General features: G+C 42.0%; 1 protein-coding gene across 8 annotated transcripts in view; it reads left to right on the top strand.

Annotated features, from left to right (window-relative positions):
* The window catches only part of kmt2cb (lysine (K)-specific methyltransferase 2Cb), a 93,201-nt gene extending 79,714 nt beyond the window's left edge, over positions 1 to 13,487 (top strand). For 7 of the 8 annotated variants that reach the window (XM_026149953.1, XM_026149951.1, XM_026149952.1 and 4 more), the window contains 18 exons: positions 491 to 2,128; positions 2,390 to 2,578; positions 2,866 to 3,030; positions 3,151 to 3,280; positions 3,397 to 3,544; positions 3,636 to 3,820; positions 4,254 to 4,390; positions 5,369 to 5,648; positions 6,027 to 6,166; positions 7,554 to 7,667; positions 7,771 to 8,887; positions 8,984 to 9,120; positions 9,209 to 9,351; positions 9,467 to 9,641; positions 9,752 to 9,868; positions 9,950 to 10,023; positions 11,407 to 11,515; positions 11,705 to 13,487. In XM_026149953.1, coding sequence (XP_026005738.1) covers positions 491 to 2,128; positions 2,390 to 2,578; positions 2,866 to 3,030; positions 3,151 to 3,280; positions 3,397 to 3,544; positions 3,636 to 3,820; positions 4,254 to 4,390; positions 5,369 to 5,648; positions 6,027 to 6,166; positions 7,554 to 7,667; positions 7,771 to 8,887; positions 8,984 to 9,120; positions 9,209 to 9,351; positions 9,467 to 9,641; positions 9,752 to 9,868; positions 9,950 to 10,023; positions 11,407 to 11,515; positions 11,705 to 11,797 — 5,091 coding nt within the window. In that variant the 3' untranslated portion in view covers positions 11,798 to 13,487. The remainder of the gene's footprint in view (positions 1 to 490; positions 2,129 to 2,389; positions 2,579 to 2,865; positions 3,031 to 3,150; positions 3,281 to 3,396; positions 3,545 to 3,635; positions 3,821 to 4,253; positions 4,391 to 5,368; positions 5,649 to 6,026; positions 6,167 to 7,553; positions 7,668 to 7,770; positions 8,888 to 8,983; positions 9,121 to 9,208; positions 9,352 to 9,466; positions 9,642 to 9,751; positions 9,869 to 9,949; positions 10,024 to 11,406; positions 11,516 to 11,704) is intronic. The other variant, XM_026149947.1, reaches the window with a different exon arrangement.
* Positions 13,488 to 17,961: the final 4,474 nt, after the last annotated feature.

Below are 17,961 nucleotides of genomic sequence, written 5' to 3'. Positions count from 1 at the left end.
GTATTTCCTGCATCCAAACTGTTTGTCCAAATATTAGAGCAAAACACAGGGTAAAGCTTTAATAAGATCTAACTGAGTAAGGTTGGAAAAACTTGAAGTGTTCAATGTTCTGAAAGAGAAACACCCACACATGTGTGATCTAAGAGAAACACAGTTGTTGCCTTTTTTTTTTTTTTTGATGTTCACTACCTTCACTTAATTTTTGAAGAATATGATGTTTTCTATTGCAAGGTATAATCTCTAACTGTATATTATATTTTAGCAGGCATAATTAGAGTGAAATATTAGTTGCCTTTACTCAAACTCTCTATGGGTATAGGACACAAACCACAGGCATTTGCTTTTTCTTCACCAAAACATACAGTCTTATGTCTTCACTGCAGCCCTCTTTGACTCTAAAAGTGCACTTTGCTGAGTTAAAATTTGAACATTGTTAAAAGTTATTTTGTGAATTTATAGAAAGTAACTTTATTTTTTTACTTTGTCTCAGATCCGCAAGCAGCAGAAGGAGCATGCTGAACTGATTGAGGAGTACAGAGTAAAACAGCAGCAAAACAATATGACACCTATGATGCCTGCAATGCACCCGTTGCCAGGCCCCACTGGCATGGTGCCCAGTGGCCCACCAATGGTTCAGCCTCCTATAAATCCCATGATGCAGATGCCACTTCATCCCAGCCAGCCAAATGTACCTCCACGTATGCCCAACGCACCACCTGGCTGGCATCCCGGTACTTCTATGCCCATGGGAGGACCAGGAATGCCACATATAATGCCTCCCCAGGTACCTATGGGAAATTCAGCCCAACCGCTTCAGATGCCAATGGGTAATGTACCGCAGCACTCTCAAATGCCTTTGGAGCCCCAAGCACCACCTGCTCCTCCAGGTGCCATAAAACCCATGCAGGCAGGTGGTGTGAAGTTTGATGACAACAACCCATTCAGTGAAGGCTTCCAGGAGCGCGAGCGGAGGGAACGGCTCCGGGAGCAGCAGGAGAGACAGCGGGTGCAGCTCATGCAGGAAGTCGAACGTCAAAGAGCACTTAAACACCGCATGGAAATGGAGCAGCAAGGGATGATGGGATCAGATGGGAACATGGCACCACTCTCTCAAATGCCATTTTTTAATGCAGAGCTGCCACAAGACTTCATGCAGCCACAAAGGCCTCCTCTGCAACATCAACAACAACTTGGACCAATTTTTCCTCAGCAGCAGGGTATGCAGCCTGGTATGGGCTCAGTGGCTGGAACATTTATACAGGGTGAGAGGAGAGCCATGGTGGGCAATGGCTTGATGCCACCAGAGATGGGGCCTGATAATGTTGCTCTGCAAGGACCAAACTTTCCTCACGGTCAGCCCAGGCCTCGTCAGTTCAGTGGACCAGGAATGCTTCCAATGCCAGGTGAGGGTCCACCATTTGGGGGTGACTCGTCAACACCTTTACCATCCAACTTTCCAGGCTCAGGTCAGTCTCTGATTCAGCTTTATTCCAACATCATCCCAGATGAGAAGGGGAAAAAGAAGAGGAACCGCAAAAAGAAGAAAGATGATGATGCAGATTCAGTCAAGACACCTTCCACTCCCCACTCAGACCTTACAGCCCCTCTCACACCATGTGTCTCAGACACTTCCTCTACTCCAACCAGAAATCCCCATCTCTTTGGAGATCAGGACCTGTCCAGGTCCCCTTTACTGGGATCTTCCACCCCCAGTCACTCAGAGCTTGAGCGGCAACTTTCTGGTGGGCAATCTGGACAATCTGCTCTGTCATCAGAAGCAGCGAGGGCCCAGGCACAAGCTCAGGAACATGACAGAATCCTCAGCAACATAAAGCTGGAGCAGACTGATGCTAGTGAGTGTCACGGACCAAAAGAAGGTTCCATTGGCCCAGAAATGAGCTCTGTGAAAGAAGAGGGTAACAAAGGGAGCGTGTCTCCGTTCCCTGCTGGGCAGAGTCCAAACAAAGGAGAAGCTGGTAATGAACTATTGAAGCACCTTCTGAAGAACAAGAGTACACCTCCACCTGGATTGTCTCAGCAGAGATCAGAGGAAAGCCTGCGGTCAGAGGAGGAGGAAACCACTGACTGCAAAACCTTACTGAGGCAAAGCTCCATGGACAGCAATGGGGTCAGTTTTTGTGTTAATCATATAGTTACAGAATGCCGAGGGGGTGATCAGCATAGTGAGTCATTTGCAGGCTGAGTGATTCAGAGTGATTCAAATGGGAGGGTCATCATAGCTAAATTAGAATGAATCATAGCTGTCAGAATATGAATGAGTCATAGTTATGTGTTTGAAAACATCTAACTTGAAGTCATTATGCTGCTCAAGTAAAAAATTTTTTGCTCATGTTTTGTTTGTTTTTGTTTTTTTCTGTCTCACCTCCAGGCATACTCAGATGGCACCCATGACTTTCCTGGACCTCTGCTCCCCGAGCAGAAGAAGAAAGGGAGAAACAAGAGAGCACCAAAAGCAGGAGAAAAACCTGTTTCTCGCTACAAGAAGAGGAAAAAGGAAGGAGATGAAAGGCAACTGATGCACACTGGACCAGACTCTGTAATGACCCAAATCAAACAGGTAAGTTGGTTTATATATATATATATATATATATATATATATATATATATATATATATATATATATATATATTGTTCTGTTGTTGTACCTGCTCCTCTTCCAATTGATGGGTGCTGTGTGTTGTTAGCTTGAAAGGCTGTAGTCTGAAGGCAGAATGTGAGATTCATTTGAACTTAAAATACTTGAGGACATTTCAGTGATTGTGGTCGGGATGGTTTGTGCAAGAATATATCTGGTCTGACTTCTCTGCTAACCTTCCACCGGTCTGCTTGTCTCTGCTAACACAGCAGCTCTCTCTGCTGCCTCTCATGGAGCCTCTGATTGGGGTCAACTTTGCCCACTTTGCTCCCTACGGCAGTGGCCAGCTCAATGGAGAGAACCTTTTGTCTGGTACTTTTGGCAGCGCCTCACTAGATGGAGTTTCTGATTATTATTCCCAGCTGGCCTACAAGGTGAGATCTTACTGCTTCACTAAGGGGATACCAGATAAACAAAGGGTGGGTGTGTGTTAAGTGTGTCTGTGGCACTGTGGCACTGTGTGCCTGACATTGCATTGCACTTGGCTTCTACAGCAGAGTAATTTGAGCAATCCACCGACCCCGCCGGCATCTCTTCCTCCCACTCCACCACCTGTGAACCGACAGAAAATGATCAACGGTTTTGCCACAACCGAAGAGCTGGCCAGCAAAGCCGCTGCTATGGGTAAGCACTCATAAAGGTCCAAGATGGGCTGACCGATTGTGTTTCCATAATCTTAAAATGGGAGCAGAAAATGGAAGGAGGCATTCATACATATTAACGTTGTTTTCCTGTTGCAGTCTCCAAGGGCCTGGTCCCAAAGCCGCTGCATGTTCCATTTAGGAGTGAGGAAGATCTGTTAGCTCGGGCCATCGCTCAGGGACCCAAAACTGTGGATGTTCCAGCTTCTCTTCCCACACCACCTCACAACAACCAGGAAGAGCTCAGGTAACGGATAAAAAATAGTACTTCATGATTTATTTGGGCTGCAGTGTTTTAACAGAGTTGCTCATTTATTTATTTATTTTCCTTGTTGTAGTAATCGAGGACAGGAGCCTTGCAAGGAGAGGGACACACCTGACAGCTTTGTTCCATCTTCATCTCCCGAGAGCGTGGTTGGCATGGAGATCAGCCGTTACCCAGACTTGTCTCTGGTAAAGGAAGAGCCGCCATCCCCTTGCCTGTCTCCTGTCCTCCCCATGCTTCCTGCACCTGATGGGAAAGGTAAACGCATATATCTGTTTTATTTAGTTATTTATTTTATGCAGTATATACACAAAGCTCCACTAAAAAGTAAATTCGTGGTTTTCACATTAGTGTATCCTCGAGGGTCCATTTGATGTAAATGTGATCATCTTTCCAGATCTGCAGGGGTCAGCATTCTCAGCATAAAGGCCAAAATTTAGCAATGTGATGACTTTATACAAACACACCAGCTTTGCAACTTCCACAAATGAGATGTTGCACACACTTAACTATGGTGCTCCTTTTCTGGCTTTCCATTATGTTTTTAGTGTGCATGTGCAGAATGTGTATGCATAAGAATCCTTTACAGTTTGCATAAAAGTATGTGGAAGATGGCTGTGTATGCCTTTGTATGATCACATTTGAACAGTGCAGCAGTTTTTGAGAGTGGTTTGCTTTTTCAATTCATTAGGGACCCAGATCAAACTGCAGGATGTCAAGACTGAGCCTTCTTCGATGTTCTTTGGCTCCCCCTTTGGCTCCATGTCTAATGATTCCAAACAAGGGATGGTTTCTGTTGCTATCACTCTGAGACCAGCTGCAGCTGAGGTAACAATACTTAACATTTACTGAGGTTAGACAAAAATCTGACATTCCGTATTTTCGGCACTATAAGGCACATTTAAAATCCTTTAATTATCTCAAAAATCGACAGTGCGCCTTATAATCTGGTGCGCCTTATGTATGAATTCTGAAAACTAAATTCTTTCATCAATTTCATCAACAGTAATTTGTGACAGCAGTTTATTTCTAAATAAACTGCTGTCACTTCCAACATAAATGAAGACAGAAAACTAAACAGCAGTGACGTTTGTAGGGTTACTGAAATTGGGATAGCTGGTATGTAATCATGTGCTACGTGATCGCTAGCGACACAGCTATGTTAGCATAACATAAACAGTGAAGCTGGAGGGTGAATGCTAATGCTTGTTTTGCTTAATGCGCCTTATAATCCGGTGTGCCTTATGTATGAAAACAGACCCGTTCATTGACAGTGCGCCTTATGGTCAGAAAAATACAGTAATTCTTTTCCCAGTTCTCTCATTCTATATCATATCAGACATGTGCATAATCTGGCCACACAGTAAGAGAAAGATAATTATTGCAAGGGTTTGTTTTAAGGAGGATGCTTGTTTTTATTAGTCAGAGTCTAATTCTGAGAAATTACAGAGTTCTTAAAATAATAGCTTAATTTTTCTACACACATTATTTTAGGATTATTCAAGTTCTGTTAATTCTTGCACGTGCAAGATATTTAAAGCTGCATATTAACTTAGCTATCCTAGTTTATTGGCAGATTTCATTTTACATGAGAAAGTAAACTACTTTTAAATCAGCTGATATTGGCATTTTAGTTCCTAAGAGATTCACTTCTTAATATTAAATCAGAGGAGTAATACAGAAGTCAACATTTAACAGCTTTAAGTGCCTTTTTACTTGGAGCACTTGGGTGACTATGGTGGACGAATTTAGAGGACAACTTGCATTGCTCTAAATTTCTATTTATTTGTTTTATTTATTTTTCAGAACATTACCGGTGTGGTGGCAGCCATTTCAGACCTCTTGTGTGTGAAGATCCCCAGCAGTTATGAGGTCAGCAGCACCCCAGACAGGGGGCCCCTATCTATGGTCAGCGGTCAAAGGGTGGGCCCACATGGCATGGAGCCACGGCCTCCCATGCTTTTCAATGGACAAGGAGACAGTGGAGGACTGCATGGACGGCCGGGACAAATGATCAGAACCAGTGGACCACAGGGAATGATGCAGCAGCAGGCACATCATTTCCGTTTCCATCCCAACAGCCCAGGTAGGGAATAAAACTAAATTAAACAAGAGCATCTCTGATTCCACCCGGTGCAGTAATACAGCCTATAATTGAAATGTCATGTTTGATTTAAGCTAAATATAATCACTCCCCGTGAAAAAGCACAATTCAGCAATACTCTTTTGATACCTAATCACTTCCCTTTAAACATCCATAGGAGCGCTTTTGTTTTTTAACAGTTTTTTGAGTGTACCATTATTTATCTGAGGCTGAAGGTAGCCTACAGTCCAATTCTATAAAGGCTGTTTTATTTTGTTTGCTAAAGTTTGTTTAGTCCAATTAAAGATTCAATCATCTGTAGGTTACTGTCAGAGATGTTAAAAATTGATCTAATTTTGCATCACTTTTCTGTTACATCAGGCAATGCTGGAGCTCGAGGACCTGATCACAAGATCCCTGGCAGCTCTGGATGTAAACCCCAGTGGTGCTGCCACTGTAAGGTGGTGGTTCTGGGAAATGGAGTGCAGAAAGCCATCAAAGACCTCCCTGTTCACATGAAGGTACCAGATGCATTGGCTGCACAGTCATGTATATATTAACTGTGCACACCACCTGTCAAATAAAAGCTAAAAGTTGAAATTATAACCTTTACAGGAAGCCTGAATGGACTGAGGATGTAGTGCTTCTCCATTCCTTACTCAGAGATCAAGGCCACAGATAATAAATTGCTTCTGATCGTCAGCAGCTCTCATGAACAAAAAGGCTCTGATATCTAACGCCGTTGACTAAAGTACACCATATTTTAATATAGTGCCATGTGACAGTTTTGCCCCTGAGCAAAATTTCTATCACAAGTAAAAGATGAGCTGATTTCCAAAAAGCATTAAGTCAAAGATGACACATGGCTTTAATATTTTAACAAAGATTACTTTTCTATATTTAGTAATTTATTTATTTTTTTTAATTAGACACTCTGCAGGTCAGCATCTGTGGTACCACAGTTTATCACCTTGTGAAACAGAGTCTAAGAGTCTTCAGATTCAAACTTGTTCTTGTTCTGTCTTTACAGCTTGAACCTCTTAAGGTAGTAATTCATTGTGAATAATGAGTCCTGCAGTAGATGCTTCCTTCGGTTGATCTTTTTTTTTTTTTTTTAAATAACGTTCGATGTATACGTGCAGACTTTGCTGTTCTTTAAGTAAATCTGCTCCTTCCTGCAAATTATTCTGCATGCCGCTGTCAATAAAAGCCAAAAGCATGACTCATTAGTCTGTGAACTTAGCAGTTAGTTAAAGCTTTCATTTATGCATCACATAACCTTTTATAATGATGACTGTGTCCATGCCAAAGCCCCGATGAGCTAGTTAAAATGTGAATTTTTGGTAAAGTTATCCGAGAACTCAAGCTTTAGCTCCTTTCCTTTTTACGGCTGTGAAATTGTACAAAATGCAAATTTGCACTAATGTTGCTTGATATGTTGAAATTATGTTTTTGTTTTAACTTTATGCATTTTGGAGATGACTATAGCTTTGATTTGTGTAATGAGTCCCACTGTCAGAAATTTGGATCATTTCAATGTCATGTATACATATAATATTGAGATTATTATATGAGCTGTGATTGGTTGGCTTACCAGATTTTTACGTTGGAGAAATGAAGTATTAAAACTCCTTTCACCCTGAAGGGCCACACTTATCAATATATTCATATGCACGGCACTGGAATAACACTGAACATGTGCTCTGATTATGTAAATCTTTCCTAATGGAGTTAAATAGATTTCAGATCAGTTAGTAGGTTAAACAGCAGTATTTAGGTTATTTAAATATTGCATAATTTATTTTTCAACATCGCTTTGCCTTGAGTGGCTTCCATTAGTCAGATGTTGACTTACACCTCATTCCTAATTCAGCTTCTTCAAACTTGGACTGATTTTCTTCTCGTTAGGAATCTGAAGGCCGTTTTAAATCTGAAGACGACTTGGTCTTCTGCAGCCACAACTGCTTCCTTCTCTACTGTTCATCACCACCACTGCAGTCCAGATCAACCACAGAATCTAAGGTTTGTACCACTGTAACCCATGCACATCTCCTAGAAATCTGAGTCTTAAAAAAGCATTTGACTTTTATGTTTGGCACTTTTTTTTCCCTTGTCATCTTCCCAGGAGTCTGTGTCCCTCCTCCCAGCCTCTGAGCAAACAGAGAGCCTTTCTAAAACTCAGCACCAGTACAGTAACAACATGTCCTCCCTGGATGTCCATTGTCTGGCCCAGCTTCAGCCAAAGCAGTCACCCCCCTCTACACCTCCCATCCCATTCCCTTCAGCAGGTGAGACACCCAAGACTGACGCAAAATCCGATGCCCTCAAAGTGACAGTGAAGCTGAAGTCCAGGCCAAGGTCCCACGACGGCTGGCATCAGGGAAAGAGACAGAAAGGACTCCGATGGAGGAAATGGACTGTCCAGGTGGTGGTGCCAAGAGGGAATTCGCAGCTCCCGGATGAGGATAAGATTGATGAGCTCCTGAAGAAGCTTGGAGCCTCCCTGCGCCCTCCAGTGTCACTCAAGGACCAGAGACGCTGCTGTTTCTGCCATCAGTTTGGAGATGGAATGACTGATGGTCCTGCCAGGCTGCTCAATCTAGATCTCGATGTGTGGGTTCATCTCAACTGTGCCCTTTGGTCGACTGAGGTGTACGAGACTCAAGCTGGCGCCCTCATCAACGTGGAGCTTGCGCTGCGGCGTGGTCAAACTATACGATGCGCCTACTGTCAGCAGACCGGAGCCACCAGCGGCTGCCACCGCCTGCGCTGCACCAATGTCTACCATTTCACCTGTGCCCTGCATGCTCAGTGCACCTTCTTCAAGGATAAGACCATGCTCTGCCATGCCCACAGGCCCCGGGGAACAGCGGGACATGCTCTGGAGCACGAGCTGCGATGCTTTGCCGTGTTCCGGCGTGTTTATGTCCAGAGAGACGAAGTGCGTCAAATTGCCACGGCTGTGCAGCAGCCCGAGTTAGGTTACACCTTTCGGGTAGGCAGTCTGGTGTTGCATGCAATCGGCCAGCTCACACCGCTACAGATGGCGTCCTTCCATTCCTCAACAGCCATCTTTCCAGTTGGCTATGAAGCTTGCCGCATTTACTGGAGCATGCGCCATGGCAATCGCCGCTGTCGCTACATCTGTTCAGTTGAAGAGAGAGACGGGATACCAGAGTTTACCATCAGAGTCATCGAACAAGGCTACCAAGACATGGTCCTGACTGACACCTCTGCTAAAGGTTTGCCCTCAGGAAAAAAAAATACTAGTGTGTGTTTTTGTGGCTAATGAAACAGTTTTAACCAGCTTCTGTTCTTGTCTCTGCTCTTGTCATTAGGAGTGTGGGATAAGGTGCTAGGCCCAGTTGCTGAGAAGAGAGCTGAGTCAGGCACTCTGAAGCTCTTTCCTGTTTACCTGAAAGGAGAGGATCTGTTTGGGCTCACAGTTCCTGCAGTTGCCAAGATCACAGAATCGGTTTGTACCTACTTTGGAGGATTTCATCAGCTGCAAGAATTTAAAAACATCAACAAATCTCTAAATGATGCTTTTCATCTGGTTTCAGCTCCCAGGAGTGGAAGCTTGTGACAGGTACTCGTTCCGTTACGGACGCAACCCTCTCGTGGAGTTGCCTCTCATGTTCAATCCAGCTGGTTGTGCCCGCGCTCAGCCAAGAACAAGCTCTCCCTACACCTCACTGGTGATAAGGTAACTTTGTTTGAAGTTGACATTAAATTAGCTTCCTGGGAACGTTCTGTCTCCAAGTAAATAAGTCAGAGTTAATAAAATGTTCTCCTTCTCCACCTCCCTCCTAAAAATAAAGGCCTCAGCCACAGGCTGTATCCAGCAGCAGTGCCAGGTCTAACCAGAATGTTGCCCAAGGAGAAGGTGGCGCCCCCCATAATAAGCCTCCGGTGGTGCACCCCAGGTCCTCCCAGTACCGCTGGATGAAGAGTGAGTGGCGAGCCAACGTCTATCTGGGCCGCTCCCGCATCCAGGTGAGTCGACCAGATTTAAATTCTTTTTAAACTGTCAGAGTGAGACTGATGCTTTTGTTTTCCATTTCCTGTTGACTAAATGAAAACCTGCTTATTTGACATATTCACAGGGCCTGGGGCTGTTTGCTGCTAGAGACATTGAAAAACAGACAATGGTGATTGAGTACAATGGAACCATCCTCCGAAATGAGGTCGCCATCAGGAAGGAGAAAATCTATAGGTCTAAGGTAAATATATGTGCTGCAACATTGTGTTTCTTTAAAATGATCTTTTCCAAAAGCTAAGAGCATTTCTTCTCTTCCTTGTAGAACCGGGCAGTGTTCATGTTCCGCATCGACAGCGAACATGTTGTTGATGCCACACTTAATGGAGGGATCGCAAGGTACTCTGAGCTTCCACGAACTGTTTGAGCATTTTCATAAATGTATTTATGACAGTGTAGCATTTCTTTCATGCTCACTTACTGCAACAAATGTCATTCAGTGTAGCACACCGATGAGCCACAACATTAAAACCCCTTGCGGTTGAAGTGAGTAACCCTGATGATCTCAGTGCACTGGTATCTGTCAAGGGGGTGGTTACAAGAGGCTGCAAGTGAAGAGTGAGCTCTTGAAGTTAAAACAGGGAAAAATGAGCAAGCCTGTTGATCTGAGCGACTTTGACAAGAGCCACATTGTTATGACTAGATGACTGGGTCAGGGCACCTCCAGGACAGCATGTCCGGTGGGGTGTTACCTGTTTCCAGTGGTTAGCACAAGTGATGAGGGCTTAAAGCACATTGATGTGTGGGAGTAAAGGGTGGTTCTGTGATCCCACAGAAGAGCACCTCCAGCACAATTTACTGAAAACTGGTTATGGTAGAAAGTTGTCAGAATGCACAGTGCTGCACAGGGTTTTCATACTGACCACTATCCACTGCCAAAGGAGGAAAGGGTGTTAACTCAGCTTCCAAGTCCCTGAAATCTCAAGTCTGTTTGAGCATCTGTGGGATTTTTGAGGAAGGAAAAAGAAGTAGTTAGATTTATGGATGGCCAGCCTTACTTCTTACAGGACTTAACTGATGAGCTGCTAAGATGGAACAAAGGTTTTGTGGAGTGCACACCTCAACGTCTTAAAAGTAGCCTCTCCATATCTGTCTTACCGATATAATCTTCCAGTAAAGTGGCACAGACGAGACTCTGCTTCTGTGTGTGGGAGGCTTGTCTGCAAACTGGTACATATTGCAAATGAGCATCAGGGGTTTTTTTTCGTTGCTGCTGTAGACGTTGGCCTTTTTTGGATTTTGTTATCAAAGTGATGGCAGTTCAGTTGCATTGTCAAAAGGGCCCAAACACACATGAAACCAGAACTAGAGACCATGTTGGAACAGGTTCATGCCCTTCTTCATAGTTTGTGAAAGATGAACACTCAGTAGTCAGTACTACTTTGTTATGAGTTCTCACTGACAAAATCTATCCACAGATATGAAAACCCCGGTAAACATACTCTAAACTGCCTTTGCGTCTCATTTTGCCATGCTGACCAAACACAGACTCACAAGTTGGAAACAAAGCTAGTTTCTTTTGAATGTCATAATTGTTTTGTTTTTTTAAATGTTGGCATTTTCATCTTATCACCGTCTGCCGCTGCGTGTCTGAATCAGCTCACAGAGGCAGCAAATGAGCCTTTAGTTGCAAATAGAATCTGCAATCATTTAAATGTGGTCGGCTATGTTACAGTAATGCTCTGAACGCTGTTTCACGCGTGACTCGTGCTTCTTTTTCAGATATATCAATCATTCTTGTGCCCCTAACTGTGTTGCTGAGGTGGTAACATTTGAGAGGGGTTACAAAATCATCATCAGCTGCATTCGCAGAATTGAAAAAGGAGAGGAGGTTGGTACACACACACACACACACACACACACACACACACACATATATATATATATATATATATATATATATATATATAAAATTTTCTGTAATTAGAATTTATCCCTGTTCGTTTGCATGCATATGTGGGTGTAAACGGTGCAGTTGTGATATAGCCATGGGTGTTTCTCCCGTGTTTGTTTTCTGCAGCTGTGTTTCAACTACCAGTTTGACAGCTTTGAGGGCCAGCACAAGATTGCTTGCCACTGTGGAGCTCCTGAATGCAGGAAGTGGATTAACTGAGCAAAATGGAAACGACGAACCCAAACGCATTCCTTGCCATAGCGTGTGGAGGATGCTGTGATCTCTGCACAGAATAAATAAGAGACTTCACACTAAAGTCATTTTACGAATGAGCAGAAGGCCTGAGCCCTTGGAGAAATAAATGAATCGGTGTTGGTTCGTCAACAACGTGGAATTAAAAATAGGCGGAGGAAGGGAAATATAACACAGTAGCAGGAAATGACTCGTGCCATATGTGAGGGGCTCTGTCGACGCCTCCGTCTGTATGTATCCGTGTGTTTGTTTGGTGTACATGGGGGTGCGGAATCCACCAGCGAATGAGAAAGCACTGTGTGGGGTGCGGCCTTATTGCTTACTAAGGGCAGGCCCTTTTGTTCATACTGTTAATGTATACCGTTTGACTAAATGTAGACATCACTGAATGAGGAATGTACAGCAATGAATACCGCGAAGGGAATATTAACTTGCACTAAAAATAAAAAAAATAAACAAAAAAAACCCATACACACACCCACACACACACACACAAGCTTTTAAATACTTGATTCCATGAGTCAGTTTTATCATAGGTCTCTGTCATGTGATTTGTGTGGAATTCGAGAGGTTTTGTATTTATTACTGAGTGAATGAATTTTATTCTCAAAATGAGATCGAGTTAAAAGAAGGCTAGATTGCTATTGTTTTTGAAGATTGAAGAAGACATGCTGTTACTTTTGTATAAATGTACATAAAAAAAACCAACAAAAAAACTATAGGAATAACCGACCAAATACTACCTTAACCTTCTCGATGTTTGGGTGTTTTTAAAAATTGTTTTTGTTCTGTTTGTCATTGAAATTTATTTAAGATGGACGTTATTTCAGTTTGAGAGTATATATTATGATTATTCTGTACAGAATTTGTAATATAACCACAATAATTCACAAAGTATTTTTGTTGTATTAAAAGTACGGTATTGTAGCGTAGTGTTTTGTGACTTACACTTACTTTGACCACTCTCAAAAAAAAAAGAAATATTTTTGTTGACTAATGTAACAAGTAATCGGTTACAGAATCAAAAAAAAGACTCTTCAGATAGTAAAAGATCATTGTGATCTGTTTGCTGTTAATCAGGTTTGATTTTAAAGAACTGTGAATTAGGTTTTAAAACCCAAAAAAAACTGCTTTTTAACTTTTTATCACAAATGGAAACAGCAACATGTGTTAACCTGTTTTTTTGTTGTTGTTGTTTTTTAAACTTTACTTTTAACACAAATACGGTGCGAACGTCTAATAATGTTGTTACTTAGACGAACCACTGCGCGACAGAAAGAATTCTATGGAGAACTGTAGGTTGTTCTGCCTTTTGTTTTTGTTTCGTTTTTTTGGAAAGAGATGGCATCCTGCTTATAATCAGAAATATTTCTTATACTGACACTTCACAAGTCACATGCTAGAAGCAGAGGAGTTTTTGCGTGCACAATTTCAAGTTGACTGTAAAATTTTGGAGACAGTCTTAGAACTTGTAATGTATATGGCATGTATTTTTTTAACTTTCCGAAGACTCAATTGTATATATTTTTCTCAATGAATGGTTGTAACAAAATTGTTTCTTGGATATTTTTTCTTCTCTTGTACGATACATCATCCTGCCAGTGTGTTTGTGCTACATTTTCTTGGTCGTGTAAAGTAGTCATTTCTTTTCTTTTTGTTTTTATTTTGTTCCTTTTCTTTTTCGTTTCTTTTTTTTTGTTTCTTTCTCTTTTTTTGAATTGCCTTTTGAAGTGTACAGAGTATGAGGTTTGGAGTTTGTGGAATTGAATTTAGAAACATTTACAAAAATAAACTATTTTACATGTTAGCAATTTGTTTGTGTTTTCAATGATTGCACTTTCTTTTCTTTTAATTAAAGCTGGGAAAAGGAATTTGTTGCATGTTGCTAGCACTGAGTTGGATCCCATAAAGGTCCTGGAAACATTCCTCAGACTTTTCTCCATATTGGCATGATGCCAGCACCACATCCAAAAGGTGCTTTTTTTTTTTTTTCTTGAGATCTGGTGACTGAAGGTGATTTTCATGGTCGAAAAACCAATTTGAGATTATTTAAATTTTGTGATGTGGAGCATTATCCTGCTGAAAGTAGATTTCAGAAGATGGCTACACTGTTGTCATAAAGGGACATGATCTGCAAACAATAATCGTGGAGGCTGTGATGTTTAAATGATATGAGGTACTAAGGGACCTCAGGTGTGCCCATTAGAATAGATGCAGGGATGGAGTGCTGTGACTGTAGCTCAGGAGGTTGTTTGTTTGATAGCTGTTTTGAGCCATTCTACATGCCAAATATACCTGGGCAAGATACTTTCCCCCAAGTTGCTCTATGATGCATCCATTGGAGTGTAAATGTTAGCCAGAAAGCAGTTAAGCCTAGAAAAAGTGCTCGTAAGAAAGAGTGTGAACTGGTGAATGAGGCATGTTGCTTTCAGTGTTGAGGTAGAGTAGAAATGAGCTGTATAAGAACCAGTTCATTTACTATGCTTCATGCTTAGGCCACATTTGGACCCTACCATCCAAACGTAGCAAAAATTAAGACTCCTCAGACAAATTTTTTTATGTCTTGTATTGTCAAATTTTGGTGAGCCTGTGAGAACTTTATCCCAGTTTCCTGCTCAACTCTAACAGGACCCAGTGTGGTCTTCTGCTGCTGTAGCCCATCTGCTACAAGTTTGGGGGTGTTGTGCATTAAGAGATGCTTTTCTGCTTAGTCGTAACAAATTGTTTCTTGAGTTACTGTAGATTTCTTACCAACTAAAAGCAGTCTAATTATTTTCCTGTGATGTCAACAATACATTTTTGCTCAGAGAACTGCAGTTCTGCAGGAAAATCCCAGTGGATCAGCAGTAACCATGCCATGCTCACAATTAAATCGCCCTCCCTCCCCATTCTGATGCTCAGTTTGAAGAAAGTGGTCAGAGTGGATGTGTGTTCTCTGTTTAGTTCAACCAAAGCTTCAAACATACTAGCAAATAGGCAAATAATGAGTCATAAGCTATGCTGACTTCTAGATATGTTTCCATTCATCAGCTGTAGAGACTTTCATAAAAATCTTTTATTATGATCACAGACTGTTTATGACTTTATGACTGTTTATGGACATGTGATCAAGGAAGCCAAAGAGTTGTTCTTCTCAGATTGTTCAGAGTCCACATTAAATGATCCACTATGTCAAAACGACTGAATAACCAAACATTTATAAAAGAGGTATTTTTCCTTCTTGGGTCTTCAGTCATCTTGTAGCGATCCCACTTTCTCTCAGAGCCCGGAACCCCCTCATTATGCTAGCATGCAATCTCGATGGCACTAAAACACGTGTTAACGTTCAACCAAATTTAGTTAATTGTGTGTGCTGTGCTTGCACATTTACTGGGTATCACTCCTGTGGACCTGACTGTTGGTAAAAAAAAAAAACCCTGCTACATCTTTAAACCACTCATACTCCATGAGAAACATGTTATATAAACTTTGAGCTTGAACAAATAAAAGCTGAGTTTAATTATAGCTAAAAGCATAATTATGTGTTTCGTTTTGTGTTTAAATAACATCTTGACACATAGAAGACATAGTGCTAGGTGGCATCTTGGCATGATGGTACGAGTAAGCGGGCAAAACACACACTCTGTTGTGCTGTGCACTCTGCATTTGATTGGTACTTGGAGGGCTCGGTGCTCATGTTCTTAAACTACCCATGTGGATGGACACTAAATAGTACCAATACACCTCATGCAACATTTGGTATAGAAAGATGCTTCACTGTAAGCACGTGGAAATTAAAGACTGCTGTTTACACTGTATGTGTTTTTTTTTTACAAAGAAGCCAAGAAGTATATAAGCTTTTAAAAGTTTATCAAACAGAAAACTAAATAAATTCAAGTCAGCATAAGCAACGGACAGTGCACAAGAGAGGTGGAGGCAGGGTGGAGTGTGTGGAGACGAGTGTCAGGGTGATTTGTGACAGAAGAATAGCAGCGTGAAAGAGGTTTACAAAAAATGGTAGTGAGACCTGCTATTGTATAAGTTTTGGAGACAATGAAAATAACAAAACGACGGGCGGTTGAGCTGAAGATGCTGAGATTTTCATTGGGAGTGAGCAGGATGGTCAAAGTAAGGAATTGCTTCAAGAAAACGACCACTCAGGTTGGATGGTTTGGAGATAAAGTTAGAGAAGCAAGGCTGGGATGCTTTGGATGTGTGCAGAGGAGGGGCAGTGGATGTACTGACAAAGGATGCTGAATATGGATCTGCCAGGCAGGAGGAAAAAAGGAAGCCTGCAGAGAAAACTCCTGGATGTATAGTGAAGCTGGGCATACAGAGGAGCATGGTAGGGACAGGGTGGGGTGGAGTCAGGTGTGGCAATGAAGATGATAAGATAACTCTTTGTTATTGCACAGTCATACATAGTACAATAGTACAATGAGATTGGAAAACTGTCCTACGTCGGCACTACATATAACACAACACGACACGATATGACACATCACAACGCAACACAAACAACACAACACAGTATATTAACTTAGTAATAAAAAAAGAACAATAAGTGTGTGTGTATTGCACACTGTTATTATTGCACATTAATTATTATTGCACCTTGTTATAAATATAAATATTATTATTATTATTGTTTTAAACATTGTTACCTCCCCCCCAAAAAAAAAGTCCAGGTAGGTAGCCAGTCAGGTCAGCTATTTGCATTGATCAGGGCTATTGCCCTGTTGTAAAAGCTGTCCTTGAGTCTGTTTGTCTGGGACTTCAGTAGCTTGAACCTCCTGCCAGATGGCAGCAGCTTAAGCACCCGGTGTCCTGGGAGTGTTCCATCCTGTAGGATGCTGTGTGCCCTCTTGAGACAGCGAGTGCTGTTCAGGTCCTTCAGGGAGGGAAGAGAATGTCCAATGATTTTTTGGGCCATATTAATGGCCCTCTGGAGTGCCTTTCTGTGTGCTGTGGTGCAGCTGGAGAACCACACACCGATGCAATATGTCAGCACACTTTCAATGGAACAGCGGTAGAAGACGGTCAGCAGCTCCTTCTTCAGGACCATTTTTCTGAGGATTCTCAGAAAGTGGAGACGCTGTTGGGCCTTCTTTAAAACCGCAGCGGTGTTAGAGCTCCATTGGAGGTCTGTGTCTATGTGCACACCCAGAAACTTGAAACTGGAGACCCTTTCCACACACTCCCTATTGATGCTGACAGGCTGCAGCTCGGACTTCCTCCTTCTGAAGTCAACTACCAGTTCTTTTGTCTTGTTGGTATTGAGGTCCAGGTTGTTATCGACACACCAATCTGACAGCCTCTGAACTTCAGCTCTGTATGCCATCTCATCTCCCCCTGAGATGAGCCCCACCACGGTGGTATCATCTGCAAACTTGATGACTGTGTTGTCTGGGTGGGTACTAACACAGTCATGTGTGTACAGAGTGTACAGTAGTGGACTCAGGGATCAGTGACTGAGCAACTGCTGCAAATCACTAAAATGATCCTAACTTATAAATAACCTCAATGCAGTGCATTTACACTTAGAACTTGTCAGTGTAAAAAACCCCAAAACCCTGTAACAACACATTTAATCCCTGAGATATCTTTATATAAGAAAAAAAAAACAGTTCTGGTAGCTTGCTGCCCAGAAAGTTTATTTATTTTTACTGTGGACTCCTTGGGAAAGGAAATGACATTTCTATAGTAGATAGAGGGGTAAAAAGACAAACCAGGAACTTGTTGGTCATTTAATTGTTTATTTATTACTTAATTAGTTTGGTTTAGTGTAAATACCTGCGGGGGAGGTGTTTATCAATAGCAGAAGCTGAAAAAACTTCAGAAAATACAGCTAAAATTCACAAAATTGTCTCTCCATATTTTACAGAACTCACCAGTGGACCCGATGGAAGTCTTTACCGGGGCGATTCTGTCCCCAGGGCCTTATGTTTGACACCCTTGAGATGCACGTGAAAATAGTAGCAACGATTTATTAAAGTATGAACTTCAAGCACAGAGCTACTACAAAATCAAACAAATGTTTTTAACTCCGTTTAAGGACAGAGAAGCATGTTGATATATATATTTTTAAATCCCTGCAGCTGTGGAGGTTACCACAGAGCTGTCAGGCCTGCATTTAACTTTGAAAGAAACAC

The sequence above is a fragment of the Astatotilapia calliptera genome, chromosome 18 (assembly GCF_900246225.1).
Source record: "Astatotilapia calliptera chromosome 18, fAstCal1.2, whole genome shotgun sequence".
Lineage (NCBI taxonomy): Eukaryota > Metazoa > Chordata > Actinopteri > Cichliformes > Cichlidae > Astatotilapia > Astatotilapia calliptera.
The sequence above is the reverse complement of the archived record's forward strand: the minus strand, read 5'-3'. Positions and strand labels throughout refer to the sequence as shown.